This window comes from Salvelinus sp. IW2-2015, linkage group LG15 (genome assembly GCF_002910315.2).
Source record: "Salvelinus sp. IW2-2015 linkage group LG15, ASM291031v2, whole genome shotgun sequence".
NCBI classification, from domain to species: domain Eukaryota; kingdom Metazoa; phylum Chordata; class Actinopteri; order Salmoniformes; family Salmonidae; genus Salvelinus; species Salvelinus sp. IW2-2015.
Genome location: NC_036855.1, coordinates 15,108,634 through 15,126,441, shown reverse-complemented (window position 1 = coordinate 15,126,441; position 17,808 = coordinate 15,108,634). Strand labels below are relative to the sequence as shown.

Genomic DNA, 17,808 nt, shown 5'->3' with positions numbered 1-17,808 from the left:
GGTCAGGGAGGTGACCAAGAACTCAATGGTCAAGCTGACAGTGCTTTAGAATTCCTCTGTGGAGATGGGAGAACCTTCCAGAAGGACAACCATCTCTGCAGCACTCCACCAATCAAGCCACTCCTCAGTAAAAMGCACATGGCAGCCCGTTTGGAGTTTGCCAAAAGGCACCTAAAGGACTCTTAGACCATGAGAAACAAGATTCTCTGGTCTGATGAAACCAAGATTGAACTCTTTGGCCTAAATGCCACGTGTCACATCTGGAGGAAACCTGGCACCATCCCTACGGTGAAGCATGGTGGTGGCAGCATCATGCTGTGGGGATGTTTTTAAGCAGCAGGGACTGGGAGACTAGTCAGGATCGAGGGAAAGATGGAGCAAAGTACAGAGAGATCCTTGATGAAAACCTGCTCCAGAGCGCTCAGGACCTCAGACTGGGGTGAAGATTCACTTTCCAACTGGACAGCGACCCTAAGCACGCAGCCAAGACAACACAGGAGTGGCTTCGGGATAAGTCACTGAATGTCCTTGAGTGGCCCAGCCAGAGGCTATACTTGAACACGATCGAACATCTCTGGAAAGACCTGAAAATAGCTGAGCAGCGACACTCAAATCAAACTTTATTTGTCACATGCGCCGAATACAACAAGTGTAGACCTTACCGTGAAATGCTTACTTACAAGCCCTTAACCAACAGTGCAGTTGAAGGAGAGTTAAGAAAATATTTACCAAACAAACTAAAGTAAAAAATAATAAATAATAAAAGTAATAACATAACGAGGCTATATACAGGGGGTACCGGTACAGTGTGCGGGGGTACAGGTTAGTTGAGGTAATTTGTTACATGTAGGTAGGGGTGAAGTGACTATGCATAGATAATAAAACAGCGAGTAGCAGCAGTGTACAAAACAAATGGGGGGGGGGGTCAATGTAATAGTCCGGTGGCCATTTGATTAATTGTTCAGCAGTTTTATGGCTTGGGAGTGGAAGCTGCTGAGGAGCCTTTTGGTCTTAGACTTGGTGCTCCGGTACTGCTTGCCGTGCGATAGCAGAGAAAACAGTCTATGACTTGGGCAACTGTAGGCTCTGACAATTTTATGGGCTTTCCTCTGACACTGCCTATTATATAGGTCCTGGATGGCAGGAAGCTTGGTCCCAGTGATGTACTGGGCCATATGCACTACCCTCTGTAGCGCCTTATGGTCAGATGCCGAGCAGTTGCCATACCAGGAGGTGATGCAACTGTCAGGATGCTCTCGATGGTGTAGCTTTAGAACCCTTTGAGGAGCTGGGGACCCATGCAAAATCTTTTCAGTCTCCTGAGGGGYAAAAGGTTTTGTCGTGCCCTCTTCATGACTGTCTTGGTGTGTTTGGACCATAATAGTTTGTTGGTGATGTGGACACCAAGGAACTTGAAGCTCTCGACCCGCTCCACTACAGCCCTGTCGATGTTAATGGAGGCCTGTTCGGCCCGCCTTTTCCTGTAGTCCACGTTCAGCTCCTTTGTCTTGCTCACAGTGAATGAGAGGTTGTTGTCCTGGCACCACACTGCCAGTTCTCTAACCTCCTCCCCATAGCCTGTCTCATCGTTGTCGGTGATCAGGCCTACCACTGTTGTGTCGTGTTGGTGTTGGAGTTGTGTTTGGCCACGCAGTCGTGAGTGAACAGGGAGTACAGGAGGGAACTAAGTACACACCCCTGAGAGGCCCCAGTGTTGAGGATCAGCGTGGCAGACGTGTTGTTGCCTACCCTTACCACTTAGGGGGGCGGCCCGTCAAGAAGTCCAGGATCCAGTTGCCGAGGGAGGTGTTTAGTCCCAGGGTCCTTAGCTTAATGATGAGCTTCGTGGGAACTATGGTGTTGAACGCTGAGCTGTAGTCAATGAACAGCATTCTTACATAGTTGTTCCTTTTGTCCAGGTGGGAAAGGGCATTGTGGAGTGCGATTGAGATTGCATTATCTGTGGATCTGTTGGGGCGGTAATCGAATTGGAGTGGGTCTAGGGTATCCGGGAGGATGCTGTTGATGTGAGCCATGACCAGCCTTTCAAAGCACTTCATGGCTACCTACGTGAGTGCTACGGGGCGGTAATCATTTAGGCAGGCTACCTTCGCTTCCTTGGGCACAGGGACTATGGTGGTCTGTTTGAAACATGTAGGTATTACAGACTCCGTCAGTGAAGACACTTGCCAGACACTTGCCAAATGCAGTGTATGTCACAGGTGTAAATATGGGTCATAACAGTGTTACCTAACACATAACAGTGTTAGGACACTGGGTGTTTTTATAACGGACACTACCTAACTATCTTGTGTCTAGCAGTTTTTAAACGTTTCATTGTTTTATGCATGGCTTTTTCCTAATCAAACAATCCATCTCAAAAAGTACGTTAGCCAGAGGACTAATAATGAGAGAGAACAATCAATATCAATAGCCTACAGAAAAATTGAATAATAAGCTTAAAATGTATTAAACTTAAGAAAGAAATTATCCATTAAGGCCGAGAAAATCCTTGCATGCGTGGTTGAAAACCAAATGGCCAATAACCCATCCTCCTACTAGGCCTATCATAAAAGCTTTAAGACAAGTTAAAGTTATGATTAGTAGCTTAATTCCCAAATATTCTAGCCTACGAAGGTGTCAAAGTTGTTGTAGGTTTCAAAAATAACATTGAAAGTCTATAAGCCTTACCCTTGGACATTCTCAAATCACAGCATTATGAGAGACAAGCAATATTTATTTTTCTATTATTTTATGAGACAAATAAAGCAAGTATTATCCAGTTCTGAAGACGGCAGACTGCTTCTATCCAGCCCATGGTGTACTGTAGGTTTATAACCCAGCTCATTATGGTAAGACGGTCCGTTCCTCAGACAGTCACTGCTCCATCATGTGCTCGCAACAGACAGACACAGACAAACCTATTTTGCTCCTCCACCAGAAAGGAATATAAGAAAAGTGCCAGGATTTCAACAACATTATCTTTTGCCATGATTCATTCAGTTGCATTTGATTTTGCGCTATAGCCCAACTGTCGTTTTAGCGGATATTTGTATGTAATTTTGGGGGATATTTTTATATACTGTATCACAATGTTTTATGGGTACTTATAATCAAGATAGGACAAAAAGTTTGACGTCGCCAAACACTAGTTGGAATAGATTTTTGTTTTGCGCCAAGGATTTGAYTTGTCTGCCCCCGCTAACGCCTAAATATATTACCTCCCCTAAATATAATAGAAGATAATGCGATAATTATATCATAATTGAATAATATACAGTACAGGAAGTACAAATACAGTAGCGGTAGTAACATTCTCACCCCATGCCCCAGCGCCCTGGTGAAGCCCAGGCCCATGCTGTTTTGAGTCTTGAAGAACTGATGGGTGAAGTGCTGAGCGAAGAAAGCAAACATCAGGTTGGTTCCCTGTGGATCCGGCCTGAACTTCCTCCTCAGCAGAAACGTCTCCACAACCAGCTTTGGGTCTGGGAGGACAGACTTTCCTGGAGAAAAGTATGTATGTTAGCTATGCATGTTGCCGTTGGGAAGATTTATTTTCGTAAGTAATCTTCAGTAGTCATTATTTTGATAGGAACTTTGGATGCCATCTCACCTTTGGCACCCATAGGGGTGGGGCAGCCTTCAGGCACAGGGGGTAGGATACGGGTGTAATAGGAGACATTGGAGTAGGATTCCCAGCTGAGGTATCCATACTTTGAGTTGAAGGTAGGAGGACTGGGAATAAGGTTTGCTCTGACTTTGGCAGGGAGAACACAGAATTGTTTGACACATTGATCATTAAAGGCCTGAAGTTTCACTGAAAAAGCAATAATGGTTGGAGGAAATACAACCCATAGGATGGAAATGCATGCGTACGTACGTGCATCACACATTTTAGATGAAGAGATGTCACTTCATGAAACATTCTGTAATGTCAGAAAATAACTGACTTCCAAACAACCCTGATGATAATAATTTTTTTAAACTGCAACTTTCAACTCAGTCAAGACACATTCTCAACTTTCAGCTGAGTCAAGACACATTCTCAACATTGAAGAAACTTCCAATTGAAGTTGAGAAACATTCAACTTTTATAGCTTAAAACCGGAATCTAATCCAAGGCCATTGGCAGAGATTCCACTCATGGTAAACGCTGAGGAGGTCGGCTCAAGCGTAAAACACCTTTAAAAAGGGGCATTGTTGGCTGTGTAGTGCCCTGCAGTATAACACGCCTTGGATTTCATCCCAAATAAAAGTAAGTTAAAGTTGAGAAACAGTCTAGAAAATATGATTTACTTCATCAGAAGTGTTGCTTGACTTTGCAAAGCCACAAGCAAACATTTGAGGGAAGAAAGGATCAATATGATGCAACTAAAAACAATTATCATTATAGTACATAATATCAAGAAACAAACTTTGTTGTTCATCTGCAAAGCAAAATAAACCAATATTTCTTAGACACACAAGTCAGTCAGGTTCTGCTTGTGTTTATAGCACATGACAATCAGCTATACATCTTAAAACAACAATGGCTGTGGAAAAATACACGGATCAGATCCTGTAATAAAACTGAAAAACCGTGAGGAAATCCAGCTTCCAGACAGAGAGGGAATATAATCCTGTGAGGAATGCAGCTGGCAGACAGAGAGAGGGGGTGAGGGGAAGCCAGGACATTCAGTAAACAAGCTCACGTCGACAAACACACTTAGCTCAGACGCCATGCCATGAAAGATTAGACCTTAGGAATTCTTAAGACACATGGGGCATGCTATGGCAGACGAACATGACATGGTTGTTAACAGGGTTGACACAGATGTGTTGGGGTTTAGTGGAGGCACAAGGTTGATACAGTACATACTGATGAGATGAACACCATGGGTTTTATTGTTAAGGCTTAACACAGTAGCCTTTTAGTATAATGGAAGTACAGAAGTGACCCATGCTCCGTCCCGCCATTCCCTTCCATTTCAGTCATTTAGCAAATGCTCTTATGCAGAGACTTACAATCAATCAATGCTTTAAAATAAAGTAGGTAAAACAACCACATCACACCTAGACGATACCAGTATTGCAATACTCGTTAGTATGGCAGCAAGGAAACAAAACACAAAGCAGATTTAACTTCTTTAGGAAAACAGCCCTAATGTTGGAAACAAACATGTTGTCATCCAGAGTCACATTTATTTCCCAAGCTAAAGAACACAATATTTTACATATAGCTGTTTTTTAAAAGGACCAAAAACTTTGGTCTGCTTTAGGCTTTAATTTTTGGCATGGAAAATATATTGCGAAACTGGTATCGTCCCGGGCCTAATCACTACCCTCTCTCACCTTACCACCCTAACACACCAGAGATCGGTAGCACACTAGAGTCTCTTCCCAGTCATGGGGTTAGAAAGAGGGGAGACAGAGGTGAGGAAGTCTCCATTCCAATCTCCATGGAAGGAAGTGATGTGTAGAGCAAGGTGGTAAATCAGCTGGAGGACCATGGAGCACAGGCCTGGGAGAGAGACTGAATAAATAAGGTCGGGATGTCAGGCCAGGATACGCTGCTCCACCCAACTACCAGTTAGCACGCACACAAACACAGACAGGAGGAAATTGGTTGAGAGAGTGTGGGCCAGCATAAAAACACTGGACCATGTCAGCTTAAAAACAACCTAGCTGTACAAATGAATGACAGTATGGTTAGTAGAAAGCGTTGTAGGATGCAAATATACATAAAAATATATATTGGACAACTCAAATAAAAAAGTCCATAATGATCACAGCTGCTGCAGCTATTTCGACTTTAAGGCAGTGTGTATCTGCAGATGAGTAGTGAACTCAGTGACCCCTTTCCTTAAGGCAACAGCCCGGGCTTCTGAGATGACTTACAATACCTCACCATGCCCCTCTCTTAGATGTTAAACCTTGTAAATACACCTAAAACTGTATGCAGCTGTAGCGAGTTAGAAGGGAGAGCTCAGAGTGTGGTGATGAAACCATGGGCCAATACGTGTTTTCCAAATATTTACATGCTGGGAACATAACAAAAGGGACCAAGAGGCAAATGAACACAAGTTGTAAGCAAACTGTCCAATTAATCTGCCGTAGTCGGAGTACATTGGTAGGGAAGAGCAACTCTTCTCTTAGTGCAGTAACATAAGAGTAGATATGAATATATGGCTCTGGAGAGCGTTAAAGCATTTTCAACAACATAATTGATCCATGCATGCATTTCCATCATCATAACTTGTTCCCCCTGGTTACAAAGCGCTGTACATAGTACGGCATTAAGTTAGCCATTCCACCCCTTATACACAGCACCCACACGGCAACCATTGTGCCAGAATGCTCACCACGGCTGCATTGAATGCCAGGCGACTCACCTGTGAGGACTACCCTCATGAGCCAGTCCCGTAGGAAGGTCCTGTTAATGAGGCTCCACAGCCAGTGGAAGTGTGTAAGGATGTAGTGGACCACATCAGGGCTCGGCTTCAGCTTCAGGTAGACCCTTGTCCAGAACTCAGCTACACACAGAGATAAGGCACACAGCAGGGATAAAAAAGATAATGCACAAAGCTTTGATAAAGCAGGCGTTGCATAGAGTACAGCAGAGTTCCCAAACTGGTGGCTCACAGGTTTCATTTGGTCCCCCCTAAGTTTTCAGTAAAAAAAATGAGGGGACATAAAAGACTAAAAACAGGAAATCAGCTCCAAGTGATTTCAATTTTGGAAATATGTTCCCAAGTATTCCCACTCTTAAGAGAGAGACATGTGATTGTATACAAATGAAAGCAAGATTTGAAATAATTATGTTTTAGTCAAATATGTGTGTTTGGGCTTCTTGTGGTCAATTTGCAGTCTACAAATTATTTGTAATTTACTTAAGAAAAAAATAAATAGTTGATGATCCCTGCAGTACAGTATCACTCTGTGGCCCACCTAGACAGCCAGTCAATGTTTCCCTCAGATTACTTTACAGGCAGAGTGAAGAGGGTCCCTAAATAATCATCCAGGGTTTCCAAAGCCAACATTTTCAATTGAGACTAATTCAGGCCAAACTAAAGGGGAAACAGAGCAGGGCAGATGGCCCACCCTGCCTGAATAATAGTAAGGGAAACACTGCTGCTGCCAACTATAATAGCCAGGATTGAGGCGATAAACCATGGTAACATTCTAGACTACTGATGAGCACTCCACATAAGGAGACATTTAGCAGAGACAGAATGATGACAAGGAAGAGTATATACAGACCGTTGATGGGATAGAAGAGACTCACTACTGAGTTTATCCAATTTAAAGTCTACTGTATTTGACATTGAAAAGCTATATTATAAGACAACCCCCAAGCAGGACAACACTGGAAATGGCTTGCTTTCCTTTTAATCTAATTTATATTGGTGTTCACCTGAAACCTGGCCGGTTTCTTTTGACTTTGAGCTGTGATAAGGGGATGTTGGTTCATTTCACCTCATTTTGAAAGTCCCCTCTCCACAGACATGCAGTTGACATGTTACTGAAAGTCTATCCTTTATTGAGTATCTATAGATGGACTATGCAAAAACTTCCACAGCTTAAATGTCCTGAAAGTAGAGTTGTATAGTGCCCAAAACAAACATGCCTGTTAGATATGCTGGGCCAGCCCAGGACAGAGTGTCCTAGTAGTGGAGGTTAGAGAGGAGGTGAGAAATGCAACCATGTAGTGCCATCTGCATCAATCACTACTGATCCCTGGCTCCTCTGGTATGAAAATATTTACATATGTCTGGATTTCCAATGCCTTCAGAAAGTATTCACACCTCTTGACTTTTTCCACATTTTGTTGCGTTACAGCCTGAATTTATAATAGATTACATTGAGATTTGTCACTAACCTACACACAACTACCCATAATGTCAAAGTGGAATTCTGTTTTTTTTCGAAATATTTCAATGAAAAGTTGAAATGTCGTCTCGAGTCAATAATATTCAACCCCATTATTATGACAAGCCTAAATAAGTTCAGGAGTAAAACATGTTCTTAACAAGTCACATAATACGTTGCATGGACTCATTCTGTGTGCAATAATAGTGTTAAATATGATTTTTTAATGACTACCTTATCTTTGTACCCCACACATTCAATTATCTGTAAGGTCCCTCACTCGAGCAGTGAATTTCAAACACAGATTCAACCTCAAAAGACCAGGGAGGTTTTTCAATGCCTCAAAGAAGGGCACCTATTGGTAGATGGGTAAAAAAGCAGACATTGAATATCCCTTTGAGCATGGTGAAGTTATTAATTACACTTTGGATGATGTATCAATACACCCAGTCACTACAAAGATACAGGCGTCCAGCCTAACTCAGTTGCTGGAGAGGAAGGAAACTGCACAGCGATTTCACTATGAGGCCAAATGGTGACTTTAAAACAGTTAGAGTTTAATGGCAGTGATAGGAGAAAACTGAGGATGTATCAATAACATTGTAGTTACTCCACAATACTAACCTAATTGAGTAAAAAGGCAGCCTGTAGAGAATACAAATATTCAAAAACATGCATCCTGTTTGCAACAAGGCACTACAGTAATACGGCAAACAAATGTGACAAAATGAACTTTATGTCCTGAATATAAAGTGTTGTATTGGATTTGCCCAAAACATATTACTGAGTACCACTCTCCATATTTTCAAGCAGAGTGGTGGCTGCATTATGTTATGGGTATGCATATACAGTGGGGAGAACAAGTATTTGATAACCTGCAAAATCGGCAGTGTTTCCTACTTACAAAGCATGTAGAGGTCTGTAATTTTTATCATAGGTACACTTCAACTGTGAGAGACGGAATCTAAAACAATAATTAATTAATTAATTAAGTAGCATTTATTAATTAAGTAGAAAAAAAAAAATGAATGGAGCTAAGCACAGGCAAAATCCTAGACACTGGGAGATGAATTCACCTTCCAGCAGGACAACAACCTAAAAAGAATTTGCCTGTCAAGAAGACAGTGAATGTTTCTGGGTGGCCGAGTTACAGTTTTGACTTAAATCTGCTTGAAAATCTATGGCAAGACATGAAAATGTTTGTCTAGCAATGATCAACAACCAATTTGACAGAGCTTGAAGAATTTTGAAAATAAGAAATGGGTAAATATTGTACAATCCAGGTGTGCAAAGCTCTTAGTGACTTACCCAGAGAGACTCACAGCTGTAATCTCTGCCAAAGGTGTCTAACATGTATTGACTCGGGTGTGAATACTTATGTGAATTAGATATGTCTAAAAACATGTTTTCAGGAGAAAAAMAAAAATATTTAATCAATTTTAAATTGAGGCTGTAACACAACAAAATGTGGTCAAGGGGTATGAATACTTTCTGAAGGCACTGTAAATGTTCAATTTTTTGATAAGCAAGGTTTTATACTGGTTTGCCTATTTGAACAAGGCATTCATTTTTAACCCTAGACCGTATATCTGTTACCTTATTTCACAACTGGCAGTATTAAGAGACAACATTGAAAGTAATTTCATTTCGTTTTGGTATTATTCATTACTAAATCATGCACTATGATTCCCAGAAACCTTTCCTACAAGTGTGAATGGTACGCCACAAAACATGACTGAATTCGAACCACTATTAACTATTACCCATGTCAGTTCCCGTTAGGATGGAAGAGGGGGAATGAAACAAATTAAGTGTTTACAGAGCTACTAGATGGACGAGGGACCAGTGGAACTTTAAAATGCGTAGACATTTTTCAAGTAAACTATCAGTGTTAGTTAGACTGGACACAAAAATGTCTCCCTGGCTTTGTAAAGCCATACCCCAGCTGTGCAGAACCCCACTACCAAAATCATTCACTTTTATGGCCTAGGAATGTTATTTCCTGGTTATGTAATGCGCTTATCTTCTCTTTCCATTTTACTTGTTACAAGTCCTTCTGCACATCAGGAAAGGATAGCAATATTTTGATAAGCCAGGGAGGAAAATGGAAAATGTAACTTAATCAAAAGAATAATAATCAAAAGAATGTATAAGCCAGACATTTCACTTACGGATAGTGCAATTCTGTCCATAGAAGCCGGTGCGAGTGCAGTCACATTCATAGCGGTCAGTGCCAAACCTGACACACACAGCCCAGTTCTGACAGGGGTAATAGCAACAGGGATTCACTGCAAATGAGAAAACACACACTTCGATTAAAGTATAGTTTGGGCACTGAGCTTTTCCTGACAATTTGAAATGACCAAGAACGCCAAAGTTTTTCCTAGTAGAGCACATACTTTTTCCTGATCAACATCAGTCATAACAACGCACGTCCGTGTTGTCAGCCAGGACAATATTCAGATGGTGTCCAATGTCTCTCTAGCTTGGATGCCACACTGAAAAATGTGCTTAAAGCATGAGCAGAACAATAATCTCAGGCTGGAATTTGATGTGTTTCCCTCCTCCCTGGCGAGGTAGGGAAGATATTTAATAATACAGTTATGTGCACACAGTAGAAGGGAGGAGGGCAAAATCAAGTTCCAGCCTGAGGTCATTGTTTTGCTCATGCTATAAGCACATTTTTCATGATTGTCATCTGGCGAGGACACTCACCAATACGACAGCTAAATGAGCACGTCATCTTAGTCTGGGCCAAATCCTAACTCGAGGTGTGTACAACCTAACCTACTATTTTCACACAAATCTTCCATTAGCAACGATGCACTAGTGCATTAACAGTAAGTTGAATGATTTCCAGTTGAGATTTAGCCTACAATTAATTTACAAGCCAGGAAAGAAGAGTGTTGGGACTACTGAGAGTCAGACTGGGGTTGGAGAGCTGTGCAAACAGAAATGTCTGCTGCCATGAGACAAGCAAGATGCCAACTCTCACATCCTTGGCCATGCAGTCACTATCATGTTATGGCTTCCTGTCCTTCCCTGCAAGACACGCATCCATTGAGATAATCATAAATATAATTTTCACAATGAAGAGTATGTATGAGTGGCAGTAGTTCAGCCGATCCTTCCTCATTAAGCAGTATTCTTCAGTCATTTAGATAACTGGATTCTTTCAGTCTCTTTCTGCTAAGAGGAAATGGTGGCTTCTTGATTGGAGACATAGCCCTATACTGTACTAGTAGTCAACTCATTCAACCGACAGGACAGATATTTGGTTGAATATTTATAGTATGAAATATGTATTAAACGCCATAGTGTTCCTAACCCATTCAAATGTACAAACAATGGAAGTTTAAGATTTGTACCGTTAAGTGAAGAAAAAAAAAAAAAGTATGATACAGCAGAATACGGCAGATCATGTAAATTTAAAACAGTCTTCCTCCGCCTGCAAATATGCTTTGTGCCATCTGTGTTAACACAAACAAGTAAGTGTGCCAGTCGGTATTAGGCCATTATTACTACAAGTTTAGATAGCTGGCTAACTTAGCAATCTAAAAATTGTTAGTTTACATTCTAATTGAGTGACTTTCAGTGACAAACAAGATAAAAGAAAATTCTAAATTGTGTATTTTACTATTCTAACTCTTAACAGTAAGTTGAGAGCCCGACAGTTTATTATAAATATTGAACTGGGGTGTATTCATTAAATCCTGCACCAGAAACCGTTTAAGGACCAAATGGAATAAAACGGGGAGGGACCTACCTGGGGTATATTCATTACGGAAATCGTTTACCATTTAAGAACCAAACGGAAGCAAAACGAGAGCTTCTATTGGGCAATTTTAGTTAGGTCCCTCCCTATTTCGTTCCATTTTTCTTAAACTGAAGTACTCTTTTTTCCCCATTGCTAAATGTTTTCCGTTTGGAGTAAACAGTTTGTCGCAAAACATTTTGCAACAGACTAACTATTGTCTTTCAAATTAACTCATGGCTAGACGGCTTGCCTAGGGCACATAGCAGTCCTATGAGTGGGGGCTATCAGTCAGGGATGTAAATCATGTCTTGAATGGCAAACTACACTTGCCCGCTGGCGGTAGGAATTTATGGTCTAAATAGTAAGCGGAAAATAGCAAGCGGGAGGAATTCTTTTGCCATCTGGGCCCCTGTTCATTAGCTTCATATTCATGTTGTATACTTTGGAAAATGTACATAAAACTGTGCTCTTTATACGTTTTGGACATTATTTTTGCTGTTTTCATCACCCACACCAGCAGAAATCCACTTTTTCGAGCTGAAAGACAAGAGCTTACCCATGATTTTGCACAACGATGCAAGTCAATAAGTCATTGTTTTAGTCAAAGTATGATACACACAGAACAGAAATATAAAAACGCAACATACAACAATTTCAAAGATTTTACTGAGTTACAGTACATTAGGAAATCAGTCAATTGAAATAAATTCATTAGTCCCTAATCTATGGATTTCACATAACTGGGAATACAAATATGCATCTGTTGATCACAGATTACTTTTTTTTTTTTAAATGTAGGGGTGTGGATCAGAAAACCAGTCAGTATCTGGTGAGACCACTATTTGCCTCATGCAGCGCGACAGATCTCCTTCGCATAGAGTTGGTCAGGCTGTTGATTGTGGCCTGTGGAATGTTGTCCCACTTCTCTTTAATGGCTGTGCAAAGGTGCTGGATATTGGCGGGAACTGGAGCACGCTGTCGTACATGTCAATCCAGAGCATCCCAAACAATGGGTGACATGTCTGGTGAGTATGCAAGCCATGGAAGAACTGGGACATTTTTCAGCTTCCAGGATGTGTACAGATCCTTGCGACATGGGGCTCTGCATTATGCTGAAACATGAGGTAATGGCAGCGGATGAATGGCACGACTATGGGCCTCAGGATCTCGTCACGGTATCTCTGTGCATTCAAATTGCAACTGTGTTCGTTGTCCGTAGCTTATGCCCGTCCATCATGGGGAACTCTGTTCCGCACGCCCACACGACGCCATACACACTGCTTGCCATCTGCCTGGCACAGTTGAAAACGGGATTCATCCATGAAGAGCACACTTCTCCAGCTTGCCAGTTGCCATCAACGGTGAGCATTTCCCCACTGAAGTCGGTTACAGTGCCGAACTGCAGTCAGGTAAGGCACTGATGAGGAGGACGAGCACGCAGAAGAGCTTCCCCGAGACAGTCTCTTGACAGTTTGTGCAGAAATTCTTCGGTTGTGCTGTGGAGGTCGTGAAATTTTGTCAGCCGGTAATTGCCAAGCAAATAACTGCTAGTCTCATGGTAATTAACTAACACTTTTAGCATCTCCTGGCTTCCACGCATAACCTACAAGCCACTGATGTGGACCTTTGGAACATCTACATTTTAAAAAGTCTATAGCCTACCCATCACAATAAATTAATTATTTATAGCATATTCTGAGTTTTCCTTATTTTAAGCCCTCATCTGGCTTTGCCATATGGCTTTGGGCTACACTAGTTCATTTAGAAGGCAAGATTTGCTTTGAATTCCATGGTGTTATTTTATATTATTTTACAGTATGAAGAAAACAGGGCGAAAGAAGAAATGTAAGCCATCTGAAATAGCCTATAGCCTACTCCATACGCGCTCAGCCATGCATTGAACTGTCTTTTTTTGCAAACAGTGATCGAGTTATATTAGCCTACATTATGACTATCCAATCTACTCATCACATTACGAATAGTAGGCTAGTCTACAAATGTGATAATGAATGGAATGTTTTATTATAGAGGTTCAATTTTATGGTGAAAATGTGCTTCCCCAAACTTGAAATACACACACCACATACTGTATGTTGTAAAGCAGATTAAATGTGCTTACTTTCGCAAATTTTGCAATAAATATATAAGCACGAGAAAGCTGGGATCTTCTTTTAAATAGTGGCTAGTCAAAACTCTTTTCACACCCAATTGCGCAATGACTAGTCTTATAAGAACAGATGTTTCACTAGGCTCTGTAGGCTATGTCCACTCCAACCGTGTTGCAGGGGTCCTTGGCCTATAGGTGACGTTTGGAGTCATTTGGCCATTTTAGTTGTAATACAAACCTTATCAAAACATATAGGCCTATGGACTAGGCTACATGTGTGCCACTATGATTTGAAAAAGTCAACAAAAAAATGTGCCACTGTTTCTTGCCTGAGACTGCACATGCTGGGCATAATTCACAAGTGATAATATTGTCACCCATCAGACTATTTTCAATTGAATCTTGTCTTTATATATACTAAATAATATATGTGTGTGAAATTAGTTTTAATTTAGAATGTAACATTATCATGCACCTGTCGGAACAGGGTCAGGGGGAAAAAATAAGTGTCATATGCACTTAAATAGCGAATGGAGGAAGCTTTTCCCACAGTAAATTTTTATGCCAGCCTGGTAAGCTATACTCCTGTTGTAAAACAAAGCAATGTGTTTAATATTAGGAACGTTGACAAATAAACAAAATAAATAAATATAGTAGGTCTAGCCTATAGAAAGCTGATGGGATCCTCTTTTTAAGAGACCATCAGAACTGTTTTCTCACGCGATTGCATAGTCTATAGAAATGTTGCGCAACATGAGCTCATGGACTCTAATGAAGTGTTGTATTTGCAATAGCATTTGCATTGACATCAGAGTGATTAGAGGGACAATAGAGCGCTGAGTACCAGGCCATTAGCAACTGGCCGTTAGCAAGTTTGGTAGGCTACTAATGACCATCAGCGGCATCAGAGCGCAGATTTGGAGAATCCTAGTTACCCTGACTAAACGGTCAGGTGGAATTTGACTACGGCCATGACTTGTGACGGTAATATGCTCACCTTAACAACCCTAGCTGTCCAAACCCACAGTTTCATCAACCGTCTGGGAGGCTGGTCTCAGATTATCCTGCAGGTGAAGAAGCAGGATGTGGAGGTCCTGGGCTGGCATGGTTACACGTGGTCTGTGGTTGTGAGGCCGGTTGGCTGTATTGCCAAATTCTCTAAAACGACTTATGGTACAGAAATGACCATTTAATTATGTGGCAACAGCTCTGGCAGACATTCTTGCAGTCAGCATGCCAATCGCATGCTTCCTCAAAACTTGAGACATCTGTGGCATTGTGGTGCGTGACAAAACTGCACATTTTAGAGTGGCCTTTTATTTACATTTGAGTCATTTAGCAGACGCTCTTATCCAGAGCGACTTACAGTAAGTGCATTCATCTTACGATATGTGTAGCTATCACAGGCATAGAAAGTACATTTTACCTCAATAATGTAGCTGTCAGTAGTGTCAGAGCTAGAAGGTGGGGTGGGAGGAGGATTATTTAAAGATACTGTTTGAAAGGTAGGGTTTCAGATGTTTCGGAAGATGACTCTTCAGAGACTCTGTTATCCTAGCGTCAGGGGGAAGCTGGTTCCACCATAGGGGTGCCAGGACAAAGAAGAGCTTGGACTGGGCTGAGCGGGACCTGCCCTTCCATAGGGGTGGGAGGGCCAAGAGACCTGAGGTGGCAGAATACAGTGCTCAGGTTGGAGTGTAGGGATTGAGCACAGCCTGAAAGTAGGGAGGGGTAGTTCTTGTTGCTATTCCGTAGTTAAGCACCAAGGTCTTATAGTGGATGCGAGCTTCAACTGGAAGCCAGTGGAGTGTGCGGATGAGCAGGGTGACATGAGAGAAATTGGCATGGTTGAAAACCAGGTGGGCTGCTGCATTCGTTGCAGGGGTTTGATGGCACAAGTGGGGAGCCCAGCCAACAGCGTGTTGCTGTAGTCCAGACAGGAGAGGACAAGTGCCTGGATTAGGACCTGCGCCACTTCCTGTGTAAGGTAGGGTCGGACTCTACGGATGTTGTAGAGCATGAACCTYCAGGAACGGGTCACTGCCTTGATGTTTGCAGAGAACGACAGGGTGTTGTCCAGGGTCACGCCAAGGTTCTCTCCAGTGACACTGGAGTTGTCAACCGTGATGGAGAGGTCTTTGAGCGGGCAGGACTTCCCAGGGAGGAAGAGTAGTTTCATCTTGTCGAGGTTGAGCTTCAGGTGTTGGGCCAACATCCAAGTTGAGATATATGCCAGGCACGCAGAGATGCTTGTCGCCACACCTGGGTGTCAGAAGGGGGGGGGGGGGGGGGGTAGTTGAGTGTCATCCGCATAGCAATGATAGGAGAGACGATGTGAGGACATGACGGAGCCGTGTGACTTGGTGTATAGAGAGAAGAGGGCCTAGAACCGAGCCCTGGGGGACACCAGTAGTGAGTACGTGGTGCAGACACAGATCATCTCCACGTCACATGGTAGGAGCGGCCTGCCTGGTAGGATGCAATCCAAGAGTGTCCAAGATAGAGCCCCACAGTGGAGGTGTCATCATACCCCAAAAAACATAGCAATCAAACAGGGAAATGGTTCCAATCGTTGTTCCACCATTCATTTCTCCCATAGGGGATTTTAGAAACACTTAAAATAAGGTCTGTGTTTCGTGTAGGCTTACCCTCGCGTGATGTTTTGATAAATTTACATGGTTCTCACGGACAAGATGACTTTTATCAATCCCCCGACCTCAACCAAATTGAGATGGTTAGGGATGATTCGGACCACAGAGTGAAGGAAAAGTAGCCAACAAGTGCTCAGCATATGTGGGAACTCCTTTAACTTCTCTAGGATAGGGGGCAGCATTTTCACGTTTGGATGAAAAGCATACCCAAATTCAACTGCCAGCTACTCATCCACAGAAGAAATGTATATTGTTAGTAGATTTGGATAGAAAACACACTGAAGTTTCTAAAACTGTTTGAATCATGTCTGTGAGTATAACATAACTTATTTAGCAGGCGAAACCCAGAGGACAAACCATTCAGAGTAGTTTTTTTTGAGGTCACTCTTCAATGGATTTTCATTGGGAATACAATTGCAGTTCCTACCGCTTCCACTGGATGTCAACAGACTTTAGAAATTAGTTGAAGGTTTTTCCTTTGTGTAATGAAGAAGTACGGCCATTTTGAATCAGGGTCACTTGAAGGGTCCTGTTAGATAGAGGCGCGTGACCAGAAAGCATGCTACAGATTGTTTTAATCCTGTATTGAACACATATCATCCCGTCTTCAATTTTATTGATTATTTACGTTAAAAAATACCTAAAGTTGTATTACAAAAGTAGTTTGAAATGTTTTGGCAAAGTTTACAGGTAACTTTTGAGATATTTTGTAGTCATGTTTCACGAGTTGGAACCTCTCTTTGTTTACAATGGTGCTAACTCAGATAATAGCATTGTTTGCTTTCGCCGAAAAGCCTATTTGAATTCTGACATGTTGGCTGGATTCACAACCAGTGTAGCTTTAATTTGGTATGTTTCATATGTGATTTTATGAAAGTTTGATTTTTATAGTATTTTATTTGAATTTGGCGGCTGCATTTTCTCTGGCTTTTGGCCAAGTGAGACAGTAGCGTCCCGCCTAAACTCAAATTTTTGGATATAAATATGAACTTTACCGAAAAAAAACATACATGTATTGTGTAACATGAAGTCCTATGAGTGTCATCTGATGAAGATCAAAGGTTAGTGATTAATTTGAACTCTATTTCTGCTTTTTGTTACTCCTCTCTTTGGCTGGAAAAATGGCTGTGCTTTTCTGTGGCTATGTACTGAGCTAACATAATCGCAAGGTGTGCTTTCGCTGTAAATCCTTTTTGAAATCAGACACTTTGGCTGGATTAACGAGAAGTTTATCTTTAAAATGGTGTATAATACTTGAATGTTTGAGGAATTTTTATTATGAGATTTCTGTTGTTTTGAATTTGGCGCCCTGCAATTTCACTGGCTGTTGGTTAGGTGGGACGCTAACGTCCCACATATCCCAGAGAAGTTNGTCCTATGAGTGTCATCTGATGAAGATCAAAGGTTAGTGATTAATTTGAACTCTATTTCTGCTTTTTGTTACT

At 41.8% G+C, this 17,808-nt stretch overlaps 1 protein-coding gene across 2 annotated transcripts in view; it reads right to left on the bottom strand.

Moving 5' to 3' along the window:
* Nucleotides 1–17,808, bottom strand: part of LOC111974857 (prostaglandin G/H synthase 1) — a 50,747-nt gene that overhangs the window by 24,102 nt on the left and 8,837 nt on the right. The window contains exons 3-6 of one of the 2 annotated variants that reach the window (XM_024002916.1): nucleotides 10,020–10,136; nucleotides 6,372–6,512; nucleotides 3,614–3,757; nucleotides 3,322–3,503 (exon numbers count right to left, since the gene is read on the bottom strand). In XM_024002916.1, coding sequence (XP_023858684.1) covers nucleotides 3,322–3,503; nucleotides 3,614–3,757; nucleotides 6,372–6,512; nucleotides 10,020–10,136 — 584 coding nt within the window. The remainder of the gene's footprint in view (nucleotides 1–3,321; nucleotides 3,504–3,613; nucleotides 3,758–6,371; nucleotides 6,513–10,019; nucleotides 10,137–17,808) is intronic. The other variant, XM_024002917.1, reaches the window with a different exon arrangement.